Source organism: Physella acuta, unplaced genomic scaffold (genome assembly GCF_028476545.2).
Source record: "Physella acuta isolate Inbredline_101_S28 unplaced genomic scaffold, ASM2847654v3 ptg001182l, whole genome shotgun sequence".
Classification (NCBI taxonomy): domain Eukaryota; kingdom Metazoa; phylum Mollusca; class Gastropoda; family Physidae; genus Physella; species Physella acuta.
In genome coordinates, this window is record NW_026732699.1 from 60,707 (window position 1) to 75,291 (window position 14,585).

At 32.4% G+C, this 14,585-nt stretch overlaps 1 protein-coding gene across 7 annotated transcripts in view; it reads left to right on the forward strand.

Moving 5' to 3' along the window:
• Window positions 1–639: 639 nt before the first annotated feature.
• Window positions 640–14,585, forward strand: part of LOC131956882 (histone deacetylase 4) — a 67,826-nt gene continuing 53,880 nt past the window's right edge. For 6 of the 7 annotated variants that reach the window (XM_059321494.1, XM_059321498.1, XM_059321496.1 and 3 more), the window contains exons 1-2: window positions 640–734; window positions 7,078–7,176. In XM_059321494.1, coding sequence (XP_059177477.1) covers window positions 7,152–7,176 — 25 coding nt within the window. In that variant the 5' untranslated portion in view covers window positions 640–734; window positions 7,078–7,151. Of the gene's footprint in view, window positions 735–926; window positions 1,042–7,077; window positions 7,177–14,585 lie in introns of those variants that run through there. The other variant, XM_059321495.1, reaches the window with a different exon arrangement.

Below are 14,585 nucleotides of genomic sequence, written 5' to 3' on the forward strand. Positions count from 1 at the left end.
TAGTCCCCATTTTAAAGTTCATGTAAGAAAGTTCAACTGAAGATTTTCTTTATATCTAGAGATCTAGATCTAGATTCTATCATTAGATGCATGTGTTGTTAGCAGCTGGTAAATCTAGTGACAAGAAAACTACATTGTGAATTTCATAAACATTAGATCTATAGTTAGATCTAGTATGTAGCTAATTCGTCGCTTATCAACAATTTGTCCTAAAACCTCTTACGCCTCTAATGCGATTATGATTAAGCGAGGCTGTGATAAATTTAGCGCAGGTCAATAATATTAATAATGTCAAATTATAATAATAACAACCACATATTAATACTAATAGATCAGGCCTAATCCGTGTACCATAAGAACGTTTAATGTTATATTAGTAACCATTAGTCACTATAACCTGTTATACAGATCTCTATAAATATTTTGCAAATATAGTAAGAATATGTTGTATATAATCTCAACAAGACCCATCAATGTTTTAGCCTAAAAATGAGTGCATGAGAGAAAATTTAGAAGGCTTGTTTACTCTGGAGGCCCTTTTTGACTCCTTATCCAGCCGCCACCAGAGTATTAGTTTCTATTTTAAGAATCAGCGAAAGCTTTGTAATTGGACGGCTGTGACCACGTGACGTTGAAAAAAAAATAATGGCGAACACCAACACTGAACTTAGTAATTTTGCGATGATAATGAAGTGGACTTTCTAGTCAGTCAATGCTATATTTTTTTGAATAAGGTAAGTAGTATTTAATAAATCCTAGAGGTTTTTCAGAATTAGCCTAAAAATTTCTTCTGTCTAAAGTGGGTTGAAAGTGGCGTAACAATTTTACTCGTTCAGTGCAGTCTCCATCATCCATGAAAACTTCTCTCGCCTCTCGCTCGTCGAAGTTCATTTTCAGTCATCGCATTGAATTAATTTGTTCCTCATCTTCTGCATTTAATATTTCCTCTCTCTAGATTCTATATTTAAATTGTGTTAAGATTTCAAGTGTTCCCTTTCGTTGTTATGAAAGTTTGGAAATAATATGTGTTCTTAATATGTGGTAAGTTGTAAATCTAGATCTAGGCTAGTACTCGTATCTACAGATCTAGATTCTAGACTAGGCCTACCTAATCGTTTTTTTTTTTTTGCAAATAAAAATCACCACAGCTAGCAGACTAGTGCTGGTGAGCTAACTCAGACGAGTATTCTTGTTTGTTGCAATAGGAGAGTTGAGTCTCACTTTTCATGAAAATCACAGTGATTGTTTTTTTTTTTAAATAGGCCCTATAGAATAAATTCTAGTCTAGATCTATAATCTAGATTCTAGGGACATAGATTGCAGGTAAGGCCTAGATCTAAATCATAATCATAAATCTATGCATTTGTAGTACCATTTACAATTTTACTAGATTCTACATTAAGATTCTAGACCAGAGTGGATCTATTGGATCTAAAGCTAGACCTGGAATCTAGATCTAGTAGTTTCACTTTTAGTAGGTCTTAGTGACTTAGAGATCGCTAAGTAAGAGACTTAGGCCTCAGTTCAGTACCTCGTTAGTATATTATAGTATTATCAGACTTAGGACATCTTAGGTCTACATTGTTTTGCTTAGATCTAAACCTACAAAACAGGGACTAGGCTAATTTAACTGTCACTGGGTAGTCCAATATTAGTTTTTCACTGTGTTGATTGTAGCATATATGGCATAGCCCAGTTGGTGTGCTGGACCAAACCATAGTTTATGTGGACTGAACATGTTGGTTTTGGTCCATTTCATCTGACAAGTTGTGTTACAGTTTTGCACTAAAACAAATTAGAAAGCTTAACATTGAGAGAAATTAAAATTAAAGCTTAACCTAATTTTATTTTCTATTAGGCCATTTAATAAGAACCAGAATCGGCCTAATCCTCTTTAAATATTTGTTTTGTAGAAAGAGTTTTTAAGTACATTATGCTTTTCTGTTTTAATGCAATTAAAAAATTATTAAAAACTAATAATTCACACTTATTTGTGATAAATTCATGTAATTTTTATTAAAATCATCATCATGACCTAGTTACAAGTTACACTTAGTTTGTTTATATTTACAATACCAGGTAGTGACTACAAGAAACTGTCAAATTTTTGGGCTTTAAAAAACTAGTTAGACCTATTGAAAATATTCATCATCATTGTCCCTTAACACTTTAAGGGGGGAGGGGGGGGTTGGGGCGCCATAGTTGATGTTATAATTCTTCGCCATCCATTCTGTCCTCTACCACTTTGCTTAGTTCAGCAACATGTATCATGTCCAATCCTTAATGTCATCCATTCAGTGTCGTCTTTGGTTTCCCCTGCTTCTCAACAAATAGTTAACATCCACCTTGTTGAAAATTCAAAATACCACACTATCAAGTTATTATAATCACATGAGTTTCAATAACCCCACACACAATTTAAAAAAAAGAAAATTTAAACTGCTGTTTAACTTGACCTAAACATAGGCCAGATATCACATAGAATTAAAACTATATGCTTGAATAACTAATCTATTGTAGTATTAGCTAGTGATTAATTTGTTCTTAATAATCTTTTTAAAATATCCATAGTTCAGACTATATAAAGGCTTAATACATTTAAAATAAAAATCAAGCAATTTTCAAACTATAATCACAGCCTCTTTTTGGAATAGTCCAATATATGGTAATAGTTGTTGTAAGTAATAGTACAATAACTTACCTCATATTCTACTCTGTTCTTAGATAAGGAATACGGGCTGAATTGTACTTTTAAAATACATATGCGGAACAATTTATTATGGTATCAGGGTATATTTTCCACTGGCTTCAGTCTAAAAGCTAGCACAAAAAAATGGTGTTATAGTAATGCAGTCTATCTTTTAATAAGTAAATACAAAACAATAATTGTACTTGGTATTTTTTCCCCACTCAAATATATAAATATCAAATTGTTTATAACACTTCAATGCATTAAGTAGTCGAATTGAGACCGATACATTTTTTTAAAAATTCAGTACTTTAAAAATTAGTATGTTTGTTGATCCTAAAAATGTTTTCATTATCCAATTAGCATAAACAAAACAAAAATTCTGTGGATATCTATACAGCCATCTACAGTATACATATTTATATGTTGTTTAAACTTATCAACCCTGTGTATTTTTATTTTGAAATAATTGAGAATTAAATTTCTAGCTAACATCAGTATACTGAAACCAAGCCTCATATAACTTTACATTTCTCCACCACTTTAAAGTTCCACAGTAAATTTGCTGCATCATAGCAAGTAGTATTTAATAGGATCATTGTTGATGTAACTACTAAATTAAAAGCACCCATGCAATTTGTGTCTAACAGCATTGACAACAGTGTATAAAGAGTATACATTTATTTAACATTTTTAAATCAGCATCATTAAAATAAAGTTGATTCCATTGAAGTAATTAAAGCATTTCACAACTCTTGTTTTTATGCCAGGGACTTGAGTAGATACCATAATTTAAATGAAGAAAAGTTAAACAAAATTATGGTTTACCTTTGTAGACTGATTAATACTTAATGTAAGTAGAAGAGATTTGGTCTATACAGTTGCAGTCATATTAATTAAACGTTTTGGGTTTCCCATGGTCAAAGGCCCGCTGTGGTCAAACCCCCTCTGGTCAAAGCCCCTATGGTCACAGCTCCGCTATGGTCAAACCCCCTATGGTCAAAGCAACTGTGGTCAAAGGTCCGCGCACCGTTTCCCATAACCCTAAGAATAAAATATAATTCCAGCATTCACCATTTCAATTTGTTTGTTATTTTTTTTTTTTTTTTCATTTAAAAATGTATTAAAGATATGTAGCCTGGTATGTGTTTGGAACCCCAATGCGACAGCTGTCTCTTACTGTTATAGCTTTGGGCCACATTGTGCTTTGTTATAGCTTTGGGCCACATTGTGCTTGCGACGTTTTCAATACTTACAATTTCAATATTTTAAACATCATGAAAAAAAATTTCCTTTTTAAAAATAAGTAAGAAATGTAATGTATAACTGAGGGAAAATATTTGACACGAGCCGACCCGCTGCATATCATACGCCGCTATTTAGTTGTTTTATTTTCTACTTTTCAGTAATTCATAATTTGTGAATTCGACTTTACCAATGCTGCCATTGAAAATATTTGCTTTAAAACACTATCAGTAGGTCGTTAAGGACGATACTACCCCCACCCTCCTTTCCCCCAACCCCCACCCTCCTTTCCCCCAACCACTACCCTACACGGCTCTAAGATTGTAAACATTTAGCGTGAGCCACAGCTCACCAGACCATGTAGGGGTGGGGTGGTAGGGAGCGCGCTTACAGCTTGTTTTCTAGCGTCTCCTAGAAGAGAATTATATAAATGTTATAAAAATCCCAAACAATCAATTTAAGCTAATGAAACTGGGTGCAATTTTGAATTCCACTTCTATAGTCTATATTGAAAATTCACTAACATAAGAGGTATATGTGATGTAACAATTATTTATTATTTGAGAGCATTTTTTTTTTACTTTTTATTTAAAAAAAAATTAAATATGCAGCAGTTATTTAGCGGTAAAATAACTGTATGATAAATCTTATAACAAGCATACATTTGTTGTAGTTCTATACCTTGACAGAATCTGATACACGATCTAACTCCAGTATCAGGAACATCTATACCAGTGGCCGTGATGCCATTGCCAGAAAAGCCATTATTTACACCTGTAAGACAAAAAAAGCAACCAGGAGCTTGTTTGAGACTAGTAAACATCTGAGGAATAACAGTGGAACATTTTGTTAAGATGATACTTACTAGTTGAATCAATAATTTTATGTTATGTCAAAAGATAAACATTTGCTTGTGAAGTTAAATTTAGATTGAGTAAAGATTAATAAGTGCTTTGTGTTGACTCTTCTTAAGATTTTTCTCAGCTGTCATTAAGGTCTACCTATTTCCTTTTTTTTTGTGATTTCACCTGAGTTCTGTTTTTGTCAATGAATGTTTTTTCGTACTTGTGATGTGTCTTAACCCCTTATATTTCTGATAATTTTGGTATAGCAAAGCCACAGTTTTTGTTGAATGTCCCAAAGAAAACAACAACAGAAGCCGACAGTAATTGAGGGAGTTATTTACAGATAAGCAAATGTAAATCTAAGTTGGTTGCGCCACAATGATGATGACAAACTAAAATTCCATTATATTTTTACATTAAGGTTTGGTTGTAATTATTGGCTCTACTAGCTTTCTAAAGTTATTAATTTGAGAAATGACAAGTGCCTTTTTTAGTTTTGATTTATTGGCATTTGTTGTTTTCATATTTATTCGATTTAATGATTTTGACTACCAGGGTATTAAATTTCTGTTGTAATTCTACTAGTGTGTCAGCAATGTGTAAGTCCTTCAAATTTAAAGTGATAGGATAATGACTTGTTTACCCCAATTATTTTTTCTTCACTATCCATTAAACTGTTTTCTAAAAGAGTAAAAGAGTAGCTACATTAATACCATGTTTATCGAGTAACTTTTATTCTGGTTTAATATTAATATTAATTGTACATTGCTTTATATAAATATATATAAGAGTATACTACTTAAGTTGACAGTAATAGCTTCAGTTAACACAATTAATCATTTTCATTCTGTTATTGAAAATACTTTACATATTAAAATCTTTTGCATTAAGAACTGGTTAGCATTTTAAAAGTCTTGTTTGTTTTTTGTTCAGTATGTTTGTTGAGTAGTTTACTAAGAATAAAGTTCTGCCACAATTTAATCAGATAATGGTGCCAACTGTCAATTCTGCCATTTTTCTTGTACTTATTTATTAGTGTAATTAATGGAAATTAATATGCAAAGCATTGTTTTAAAAAAAAAAAAAAAAAATTAGTGGTCTCATAAATCCGATGCTATCAAATCTGTGGAATCTGTGAGACATTTTCTGCTCCCAAATTTAAAAAAAATGAGTATCTAATTTTTTTTTTTTAGTTTTATTTTTTTAAAAATAATTAGATTTCTATTTATGTCGTACTTCTATTAAACTTTTATCAACTCCTCTAATGACAAAATTGTTTGTAGCTATTATATCATTGCTCAGACAATGGTAGTTTGTCTTTATTATAAATGCTGAAATGTTTTTACAGTCTTACTCCAACCCTCACTTAAGATTAACATTTTATTTGAATGGTAAGGCAAGGATTTAGTTGCTGTTTTCCTACCAATGATTCTTTACAGTTAATTAAATTTATGAATAATGATTTTTGAATTTTAGAAAAGTTTTGTTAATTGTAATGCTTTGACCTTTTTTACTTTCTCGTATATACGTAGTATAGAGAAAGTATTGTAATCGTGCAAAAAAAAAAAAATCGAGATTTTTACAAATCTCGACGTTTTACACCTCACTGATACGGAAAAACATAATTTTGCAATCTTGTCCGTATGTCTGTGTGTGTGTGTGTCTGTCTGTCTGTCTGTCTGTCCGTGTGTAAACACGATAACTTGAGTACCGTTACAGCTAGGTTGATGAAATTTCATATATAAGTATTTTATCAAAATCGTAGATCCGTATCAACTTTTGAGCGATTTCCGATAACCGGAAGTGGTACTTTTCCTACTTTGAATTTTTTAAAAGCCTATAACTTGAGTACTATTTCAGATAGATAAATGAAATTTCACATGTAAGTAAAAGATCTAATTCTCTACCTTCTGTTAAATTTTGAGTAATTTCCGTTGACAGGAAGTAGTAATTTACGCTACTTCCGATTTCTCAAAAAACTAATGTAAATTTTAAAAGTACTAATAATATTGCGCACTATTATACACACCTTTATTAGGCGTTCGCTTGGTGCGCAATTGTTTTTTACTGAGATTCTATTCTATTTTTAAAAGTTTTAGTATTTAAAATGGATTAAAAATCATAACTATATCCCCAGTTACCATCCCCTTGTTGTTTTATATAAGAATATTCGAGAAAGTTTAGGGGAGATCACTACCGGTTTATTTTTATTGTCTTAATGTAGGATTTCCTGGATTTAGGTTTGTTCGTTTTTATAGATTACATGGTTTCTACAAAGTGTTTTCTTTTTTTGTTCAGGACAAGTATTGAATGGATAAAAGATTAGTGGAGTAACTTTGTTACTGCGTCTGCTCAACTATAGCCCTAACAACATGACGTCAAACAATTACCAACAATGTAAGTTTTTTTTTTTTGCCATTTAAAAATTTTCTTTTTTGTATGTGCTACAAATTTAAAAAAATAGTAATATCCCAATTTAGTTTGTTTTTATTTTTAATCTTTCATCTCATTATATTGCTCATGTATTTTTACGTAACCTAGTATGCCATTTATTTATTTTTAAATTACTTTTGTTAAAGTTGTGTGATTTTTTTTTTAGGGAGATGCATTATTTTTGCATTTGTATGAATAATTATATATCTATGTTCAAGTATCTTAAATTTCAATCGACTAAACTTAGCATAATTTACCAATTTAAAATTATGTAGATTACTGGATATATAGTTTAAATCAAGTATTGCTTGATTAGCATTTTAAAAGTAGCCATCACTTATAATACATACTAATATTTCACTCATCTAAACATTTTTTTATTACTGATATTTAAATAAGCTTCATTGGAGTTTAAAGTAAGCATTAAACAAGAATTAACATGTTACTAATCCAGTCAAGTAGCCATTTACCTGTCCAGTTTTTGTCTCCTGATTTACTTCATTTACCTTGTTACTTTCTGGCTTCTCTCATAACCATACTAGTAGCAAAACATACAATTAATGTTTAATTCTTTGTCATTAGAAAAATAGTCTGCTATTACAGTTGTTGTTAAAGTCAGACCTAGATATCATACCATACTTTTATAAATTTGATAAGCAACTGTGTGTAATGTTTCTTATTTACAAAAAGTGACAAAACAGTAGATTTATCACCAAGTTCAAATATTGTAGGTCGCTACACTTACAAGTCCATAGCACCGACACTAGAGTTCTTGTTAATGGTGATCTTTGTACTTAACCTGAGAGCTTGTGATTTTCAGCATCCTACTTTTTAGAGTTAGGTCAACTAGTGTTACCATAGCTGACTGCTTATTGATGTGAGTTATTACTTCCCTGCAATGTCTTATATGGCATAGCGACTTAAGGAGGTCTGTTTAGTTGTTTTTTATATATGGGTATTTAACATAGTTTTATTGAATTCAGAATTTGTTAATTTTTATTAAGACTGTTTTTTATGCTTGAGTATAAAAATGTCTTTTTAAAGTGAGCCATTGAAAATACTATACAGACACATACATACATGACATTGGTTATTGATTGAATGGCACTAATCAGAAGCATAAAAATTATGGGCAGTATATTAACGTCACAGCAGCGGTGATGATAAAATTTGTTGCTGTTTGATGGAAAATCATTAAAAGCATTTCCATGGAATGTCATTTCTTCTTCAAGAGTTCCAACTTAATTACATGTACCATATTGTGCCTGCACTTTTTGGATCTGCTATCTTTGTGCCAGGTACAAAATTTACCTTTTTATAAGTGCAATTAAAAACATAGCTTTGGCTGTATAGTAAGGCAATACTTTTGCTTAAGTTCATTACAGATATCCTCAGCTAGTAATATATGATGTTTAAACTAATGGCATGCATGCTCAAAACTATCACTTTACCTGTTACCTCACCTTGTGAAATACACTAAGTAGTAGATTATCACCTGTTGACACCTATGTTATCCTGCACTTCTTTACAACCCAGGATTTAGTACAATGTCAAGTCTGTCTGGTGTTTACCTACCACATAGCCTATCTGAGCCATAATTTTTTTGAACTGTTTTAAATGGAACACTTTTATGCCCGATACAAAAATAGAACTTATTTATTGATGATCTTGTATTGTTGTTCATATTAAAAGTAAAACTTGGTATTGGATTCTTGCTGCAATAAAGTATAAAATACTCATTAAAATCTACCTCAAGCCTAGTGTTTTCTAACACTTTTTTTGTAGACTCTCAAGGCAAACAGCACTTTTAAAGATAGCTGGGTTTTTTTTTTCTACTATATCATGTTTCTTGCTTTTGCCCCGAATTTCTCTACGCATTCTTTTTTCGACGTTGATTTGTAGATCTAGATGCCGACTACACGCTGGCTGAAGAATAGACAAGAACATAGCAGATTTAAGTTAAAATGCAACAATTGGCCTTTTTAGTGCTATCCAAATACATCGCCAGATACCAATCTAAGACGTTTTAATAGAGTGAACTTGATAAGGACGCTAAGTTCGCCAACGTATACACACTTAATACTGTTGCGTTGTTTTACACAGTGAATCAGCATATGTTTTGCTAAATCGAATTACAAGACAATTGACAGTAAAAAAAATGTATTTGTGCCACTTTTGTTTAACAAAATGATGATGCCGCGGTCTTTAAAATTAAATTAATATAAATGTGTAGAGGTATGCGTGCACACGAATCTGTGACATGCTTTTGACCAACGGAAATCGTTTGCTGCTGAGAAACTGCACGTATTTTTGCCATCACCCCTCTTACGCTTCCTTACTATTTTACGTTTCATTGACTGGATCTTCTCTTGAATAAAAAAAAACCCAGGAAAGAAAAGGACCCGAAACCATTAGTAGTGCAATTACTACCAAGTATACTAGTAGTAGTAGTATCATGGCTAGTAATTGTTTTACCTTTTCTTGTTAAATTTAGTATCAGCGAGGCCATGATGTGCTCATTTGGCAAAGTAAAATAAAAAAAAAACACTGCCCCCGCCTTCCCCGCTGCATCATGTTATTATTACTTGCATTGGTTTCCATACACACCCACCCACCCGAACCATTAACCACAATGTCGTTCACGTGCGTTATTTGCTATGATGTCATTCCCTGAAGACGATTTTTATATTTATTTTATGCCGGCATTTCTCATTATTAGTTATAAGTAATACTGATAATACATTAATGGAAGCCACATCGTGGTGGAAATAAATGCTATTAATTAGTATTAGTTTCGTTGTTTTTTTCTTCTAATTTAATTTAACAGTTGATTAGTTTACTAGGACCAAGCACTGCATATCGCCAAAGCTGGCATTCGTTATCATAAAATACAAAGAAAAGAGGATTGACCAGATAGAGCTATTGCTTAATGTTTCCCTATAAAGTGTTGCCAAATACGTCGACGACAAGAAACCCAGTTGATTCCACGACGTGCTTCCAAGTTTACGAAAAGTAATTACTTCCATGAAGAGGAATTGGGAGGGAGAGAGGAGGGGGGGGGGGGTAGAGGCAACAAGCCCAAGGAAAGATAGAAAATGAAGATGTTTTTCATCGTGTACTGTCCTAAATTTGTGCTACGTTAGAGAAGGAGCTTGGGTGGTGATTTCTGGAAAAAGGGGGCTCTCTCTATCACATTTCTGCAGCCTACATCGGCACTACGGGTAAACGCTAGAACCCCCAGGGGTCGTCACTCAGAGATGTAGTTTGAAAAATTATATTTTAAAATAAAGCGCTCCTCCGCAAATCAAGTTACATGTAATATGATTAGTTTCCAGAAATAAGTTTCTATTTTTTGTTTTCTACATATTAATGACATGTAATGTTTCAATCGAATTAAGAAAAAATTATTTTACCGTTATACTGTTACATTTATTGTACACATTTTAGTTTCTCAGTCTTGGGGTTTAAATGACATTTATATAACCATAAGGCTGAATACCATGTTTGAAAAAAAAATGCTATGGAGACGGCAACAAATTACAAATTGTTCTGAGCACATAACCGTTGATTTTTGTTATAGCATTGTTTCATGTGTTTTATGCCGCTGGCATGAATTATTTGTAAGTTTGTTTGCAAATTTATCGAGCAAAGTAGTTGGTATGATTGTATTTTTAAACGCACTTTAATAATCATTGATGCATTAAAGCCGATTAAGTTCTGTCTGCCACATTGATTGTTTGAATATTTGTTCAGAGTTGGATTAGTATCTTGATACCTGTTCCGAATTTATGTATTTTTTTCTTTTAAAAAGTATGTAAAATCGGGAAAATGCCAATTTTTCTAAAACAGCAGTAATGATGTCCAATTATTGAAACGCACACACAACTGAAGGTTCTGTGAGGATACAAGAAAACTAATAGGGAGCTGTCGTCCTTTGCACTACTTGACCTACTGTATTACTATTGTTGTTAGTTGGCTCATATAACCTGTATGATTTAAACATGCTTCTATGTAGAAACACATCTAGGTTTTGGTTGTATAAACCTCATTAAAAGACAAGAAAAAGTGTCAGATCGTGCATGTTTTAAATTTTACTGATTTAATAATAATTCAGCAAAATTTGACTTTCTTTGTCTTCATAGTTGTCGAAAGATGTATTTATTTTTCTATTAGAATGAAAGCCACATGCGTTTTCCTTCTAGAAACCAGCGGCCACTGGTTTTGCTTAATAGTAATTAATAGCTTTTTAATGAGCGTGGCTGCGATAAGCATGGCGTAAGCTGATGTATTGGCGTATCTGAATGTTAAAACTATGTGTTCTTTTTTAAAGCGTTTTGATTTTCTATTCTTGTTTTGTTTTAGTTTTCGTAATTTCGAATAAATCTGTTATTTTTTTTCTAGTTAGCTTTTTCAATCAATAATTCTGTTGTGAAATAAATGAAAGTTTTTTAAAGAGAGAAAACAAAATATTAATCCTGTATTATATGTGTGTGCGTAGCATTGATGAGGTGTCCAATCTTAGTCTGGAGTCTACAGATCCAGCGGAGACAGAAATGGGGCTATTGAGAATCCAAGAATAGGACGCCAAGGCTATTTTTGAAACGTTCATTAGATGGCGTCAAACCAAAATGCGTTTAGCGAAAAAAAAAAAGAAAGGGGGGAATTTTCAAAGAATAAAATACTAGACTATCGAATTTAGCTAAGGTTCTTCTAGTTGGTGTACAAGAAGAAAGAAAAACTGCATTAAAAATACGACATATTAAAAAGTGAACTGTGATTTAAATTTTTTTTTTAAATTTAAAGGCGCTAGAAATAAAAATTTTAAAAAGTACACCTAAAGCTTTCCTGTAATTGACTCACGAGAGATGGCCCTTAGGATTGGAGTAAAATGGGAGTTTCCCCTTACTACATGCTAGGTTGATCACTTGCCAGATAACAGCGCGGAAATGGTTTACAAATTCTTACCTGCATAGGCCTGCACTTGAGTTATAACATTATCACCAGGCTGGTGGTGTTCTCATCCCGGTACAAGATGCATGTGCTTGGATCACAGGGGCGCCGTTTGGGGATAGATGTCAAACTTGATATTTTTCGTGGAACACATCGTTTGGCTCTAACAAATATGAACTCACCGACTCATATATATATATATATATATATATATATATATATATATATATATATATATATATATATATATATATATATATATATATGCGCGTGTTTTGTGTGTAACATTGGTCTTGAAGAGGCAGTAAAACTATATAATATTGGTTTTAAAGTGTTCAAGTAACGAATGAGTATGCTACTGCTGTTGTTAATAACTTAAATACTTTGCATTTAAAAGAAAATTAAACTGTAGTAAACTCCCAAAATCATACCCTGCAGTCCCATATAACGGTGGGGATTGGATGGCATTTCCAGTTGAAACATGATACGTCAATATTAAGTTTCTGACAAAACGGCGCGTGTTTCGAGAAAACCTATTGATAAGTCATTAGTGTGTGCTGCTTTATGAAAATATGGCAGAAAATTATCAAATTTTGCAAGTGTTTCAAAAATACCACTTTCCGTCTACCGGAAATCGCTCAAAAGTTTATACGAACTTTTAGAAAAAAATTACGTCTACCTAGCTAAAACGGTTCCCGAGTTATCGTGGTGTGGTTATACACACGTATACAGAAAAGATTGCCGACATATGAAGGTGTAAAACGTCCAGGTTTGCGCGATCACAGTAGTTCCTCCTATACCCCTTTTACGAAAAAAAAACCCATACAATATTCGAGTATGCATGTAGCTTTAAACTGTCTGTTATGCGGGAGCGGTATCTCTTCTGGTCATATGAAGCTTTTAATTCTTTTGCAATTCTTTGAGCTCTTAGGTACGTACATCTTTAAAAATGTCGTAGGTTTACATATTTCAAGGCGCAATTCAATTTCCAGCGATTTACTTCGTCTTTGTCCTTGATCTCATAGTTAATAAACAAACTGTATCAAAACGTGGATAAAAAGACCTTGGAGTTTCCAGTTCCATACTCATTAACGGTTGATTTTTCTGTATGTATTGACTATTTGACATCTTTTTTGTGTGGCATGAACGTAAACTGTATTCCACAATTTGTAAACAAGCTATCCATAGAATTAAAGGGTATCATTAAAGACACTCTACCCTATATTTGAGTCGTTACTCTCTTTATCATGAAATTATAGTAATAGTAAATTGGAGACGGTGTTTACAGTAAAATTATAGGGTTACCTTATTTTCTATGTCGAATTACTGGAACTTGTACTTAATAAACAGTATTTAAGTATTTTGAATGCCTATGGGCTTTGTAAGTTAATTATAAGCCATTATCGCAATACATGTTGGTGGTTTTCGAACAGGGAAATTTTTTGCTCACGTTTAAATGGAATACTGGAAAGGTAGGATTTATTTGTAATCGAAAATAGTTTTGCATTTTACCTTTATGTCTTCAGACGTAAACATTGAATATTTCTAGCTTCAATGACGTAGTTTGGGCTGTAATTATGTTTCTCAAATACATTTTCCCTGCAGACTACACCTTTCATTAAAAGCGAACACACGTTTTATCGGATAACTGATATTACTGTTTTTAGAAACCGATTTGCTTGCATTATTTGTACTCATTGTTAAACCGACCCACCGAACGATTTTTACTTGTTAGCATGGAATTGTATTTGATATTCAATTCTCCCGTATTTTTAAATGCTATAGGCTTATTAATGTTTCTTTTGATCAGTGATCAGTCTTGGTTTCTAGAATGTCCAGAATTACAAGCCACATCACAGATTTGTAATTACCGTGTTTTATTCACTGCGCTAAGAAGCCATTAATCTTCACACGAACTGTCTATTACATTTACTTGCACGGATCTGACACATTGAAGTGCCGTCTGAGAGACCTGTCATTGTCCTGTAAAGCAAATAGCACAGAAGCTGCAATGTTTTTTGCAACAATACATCTTTTTGAATCGGGATTACAGCCAAACAAAACATGGAAATCGATTACATGTCTGACTTGAAATGCGTAATTACTTGTCAAACACATCAACAGATTATGTTTTTATTCTAGGCAAACAACATTCTTGACGGTCTTAAGGGAGTAAGTTGTTTTTCATGCTTTGAATATATAGTACGTTTTTTTTTATGACACATTATTACTTTTTTTTTCTTGAGCGTTTTTTGTTGATGGTACGTGAGTGACCACCTTTGTCTTTTTCATCCACTGTATTTATACATCAGTGGCGTTTAGCATTTTCCGATTGCTGGCTGCTTTAAACTAATGTCAGTTCATTGCTTCGATATTTTATTGGTACCTACATTACTACGCAATCAACAAACTAGTCTTATTTA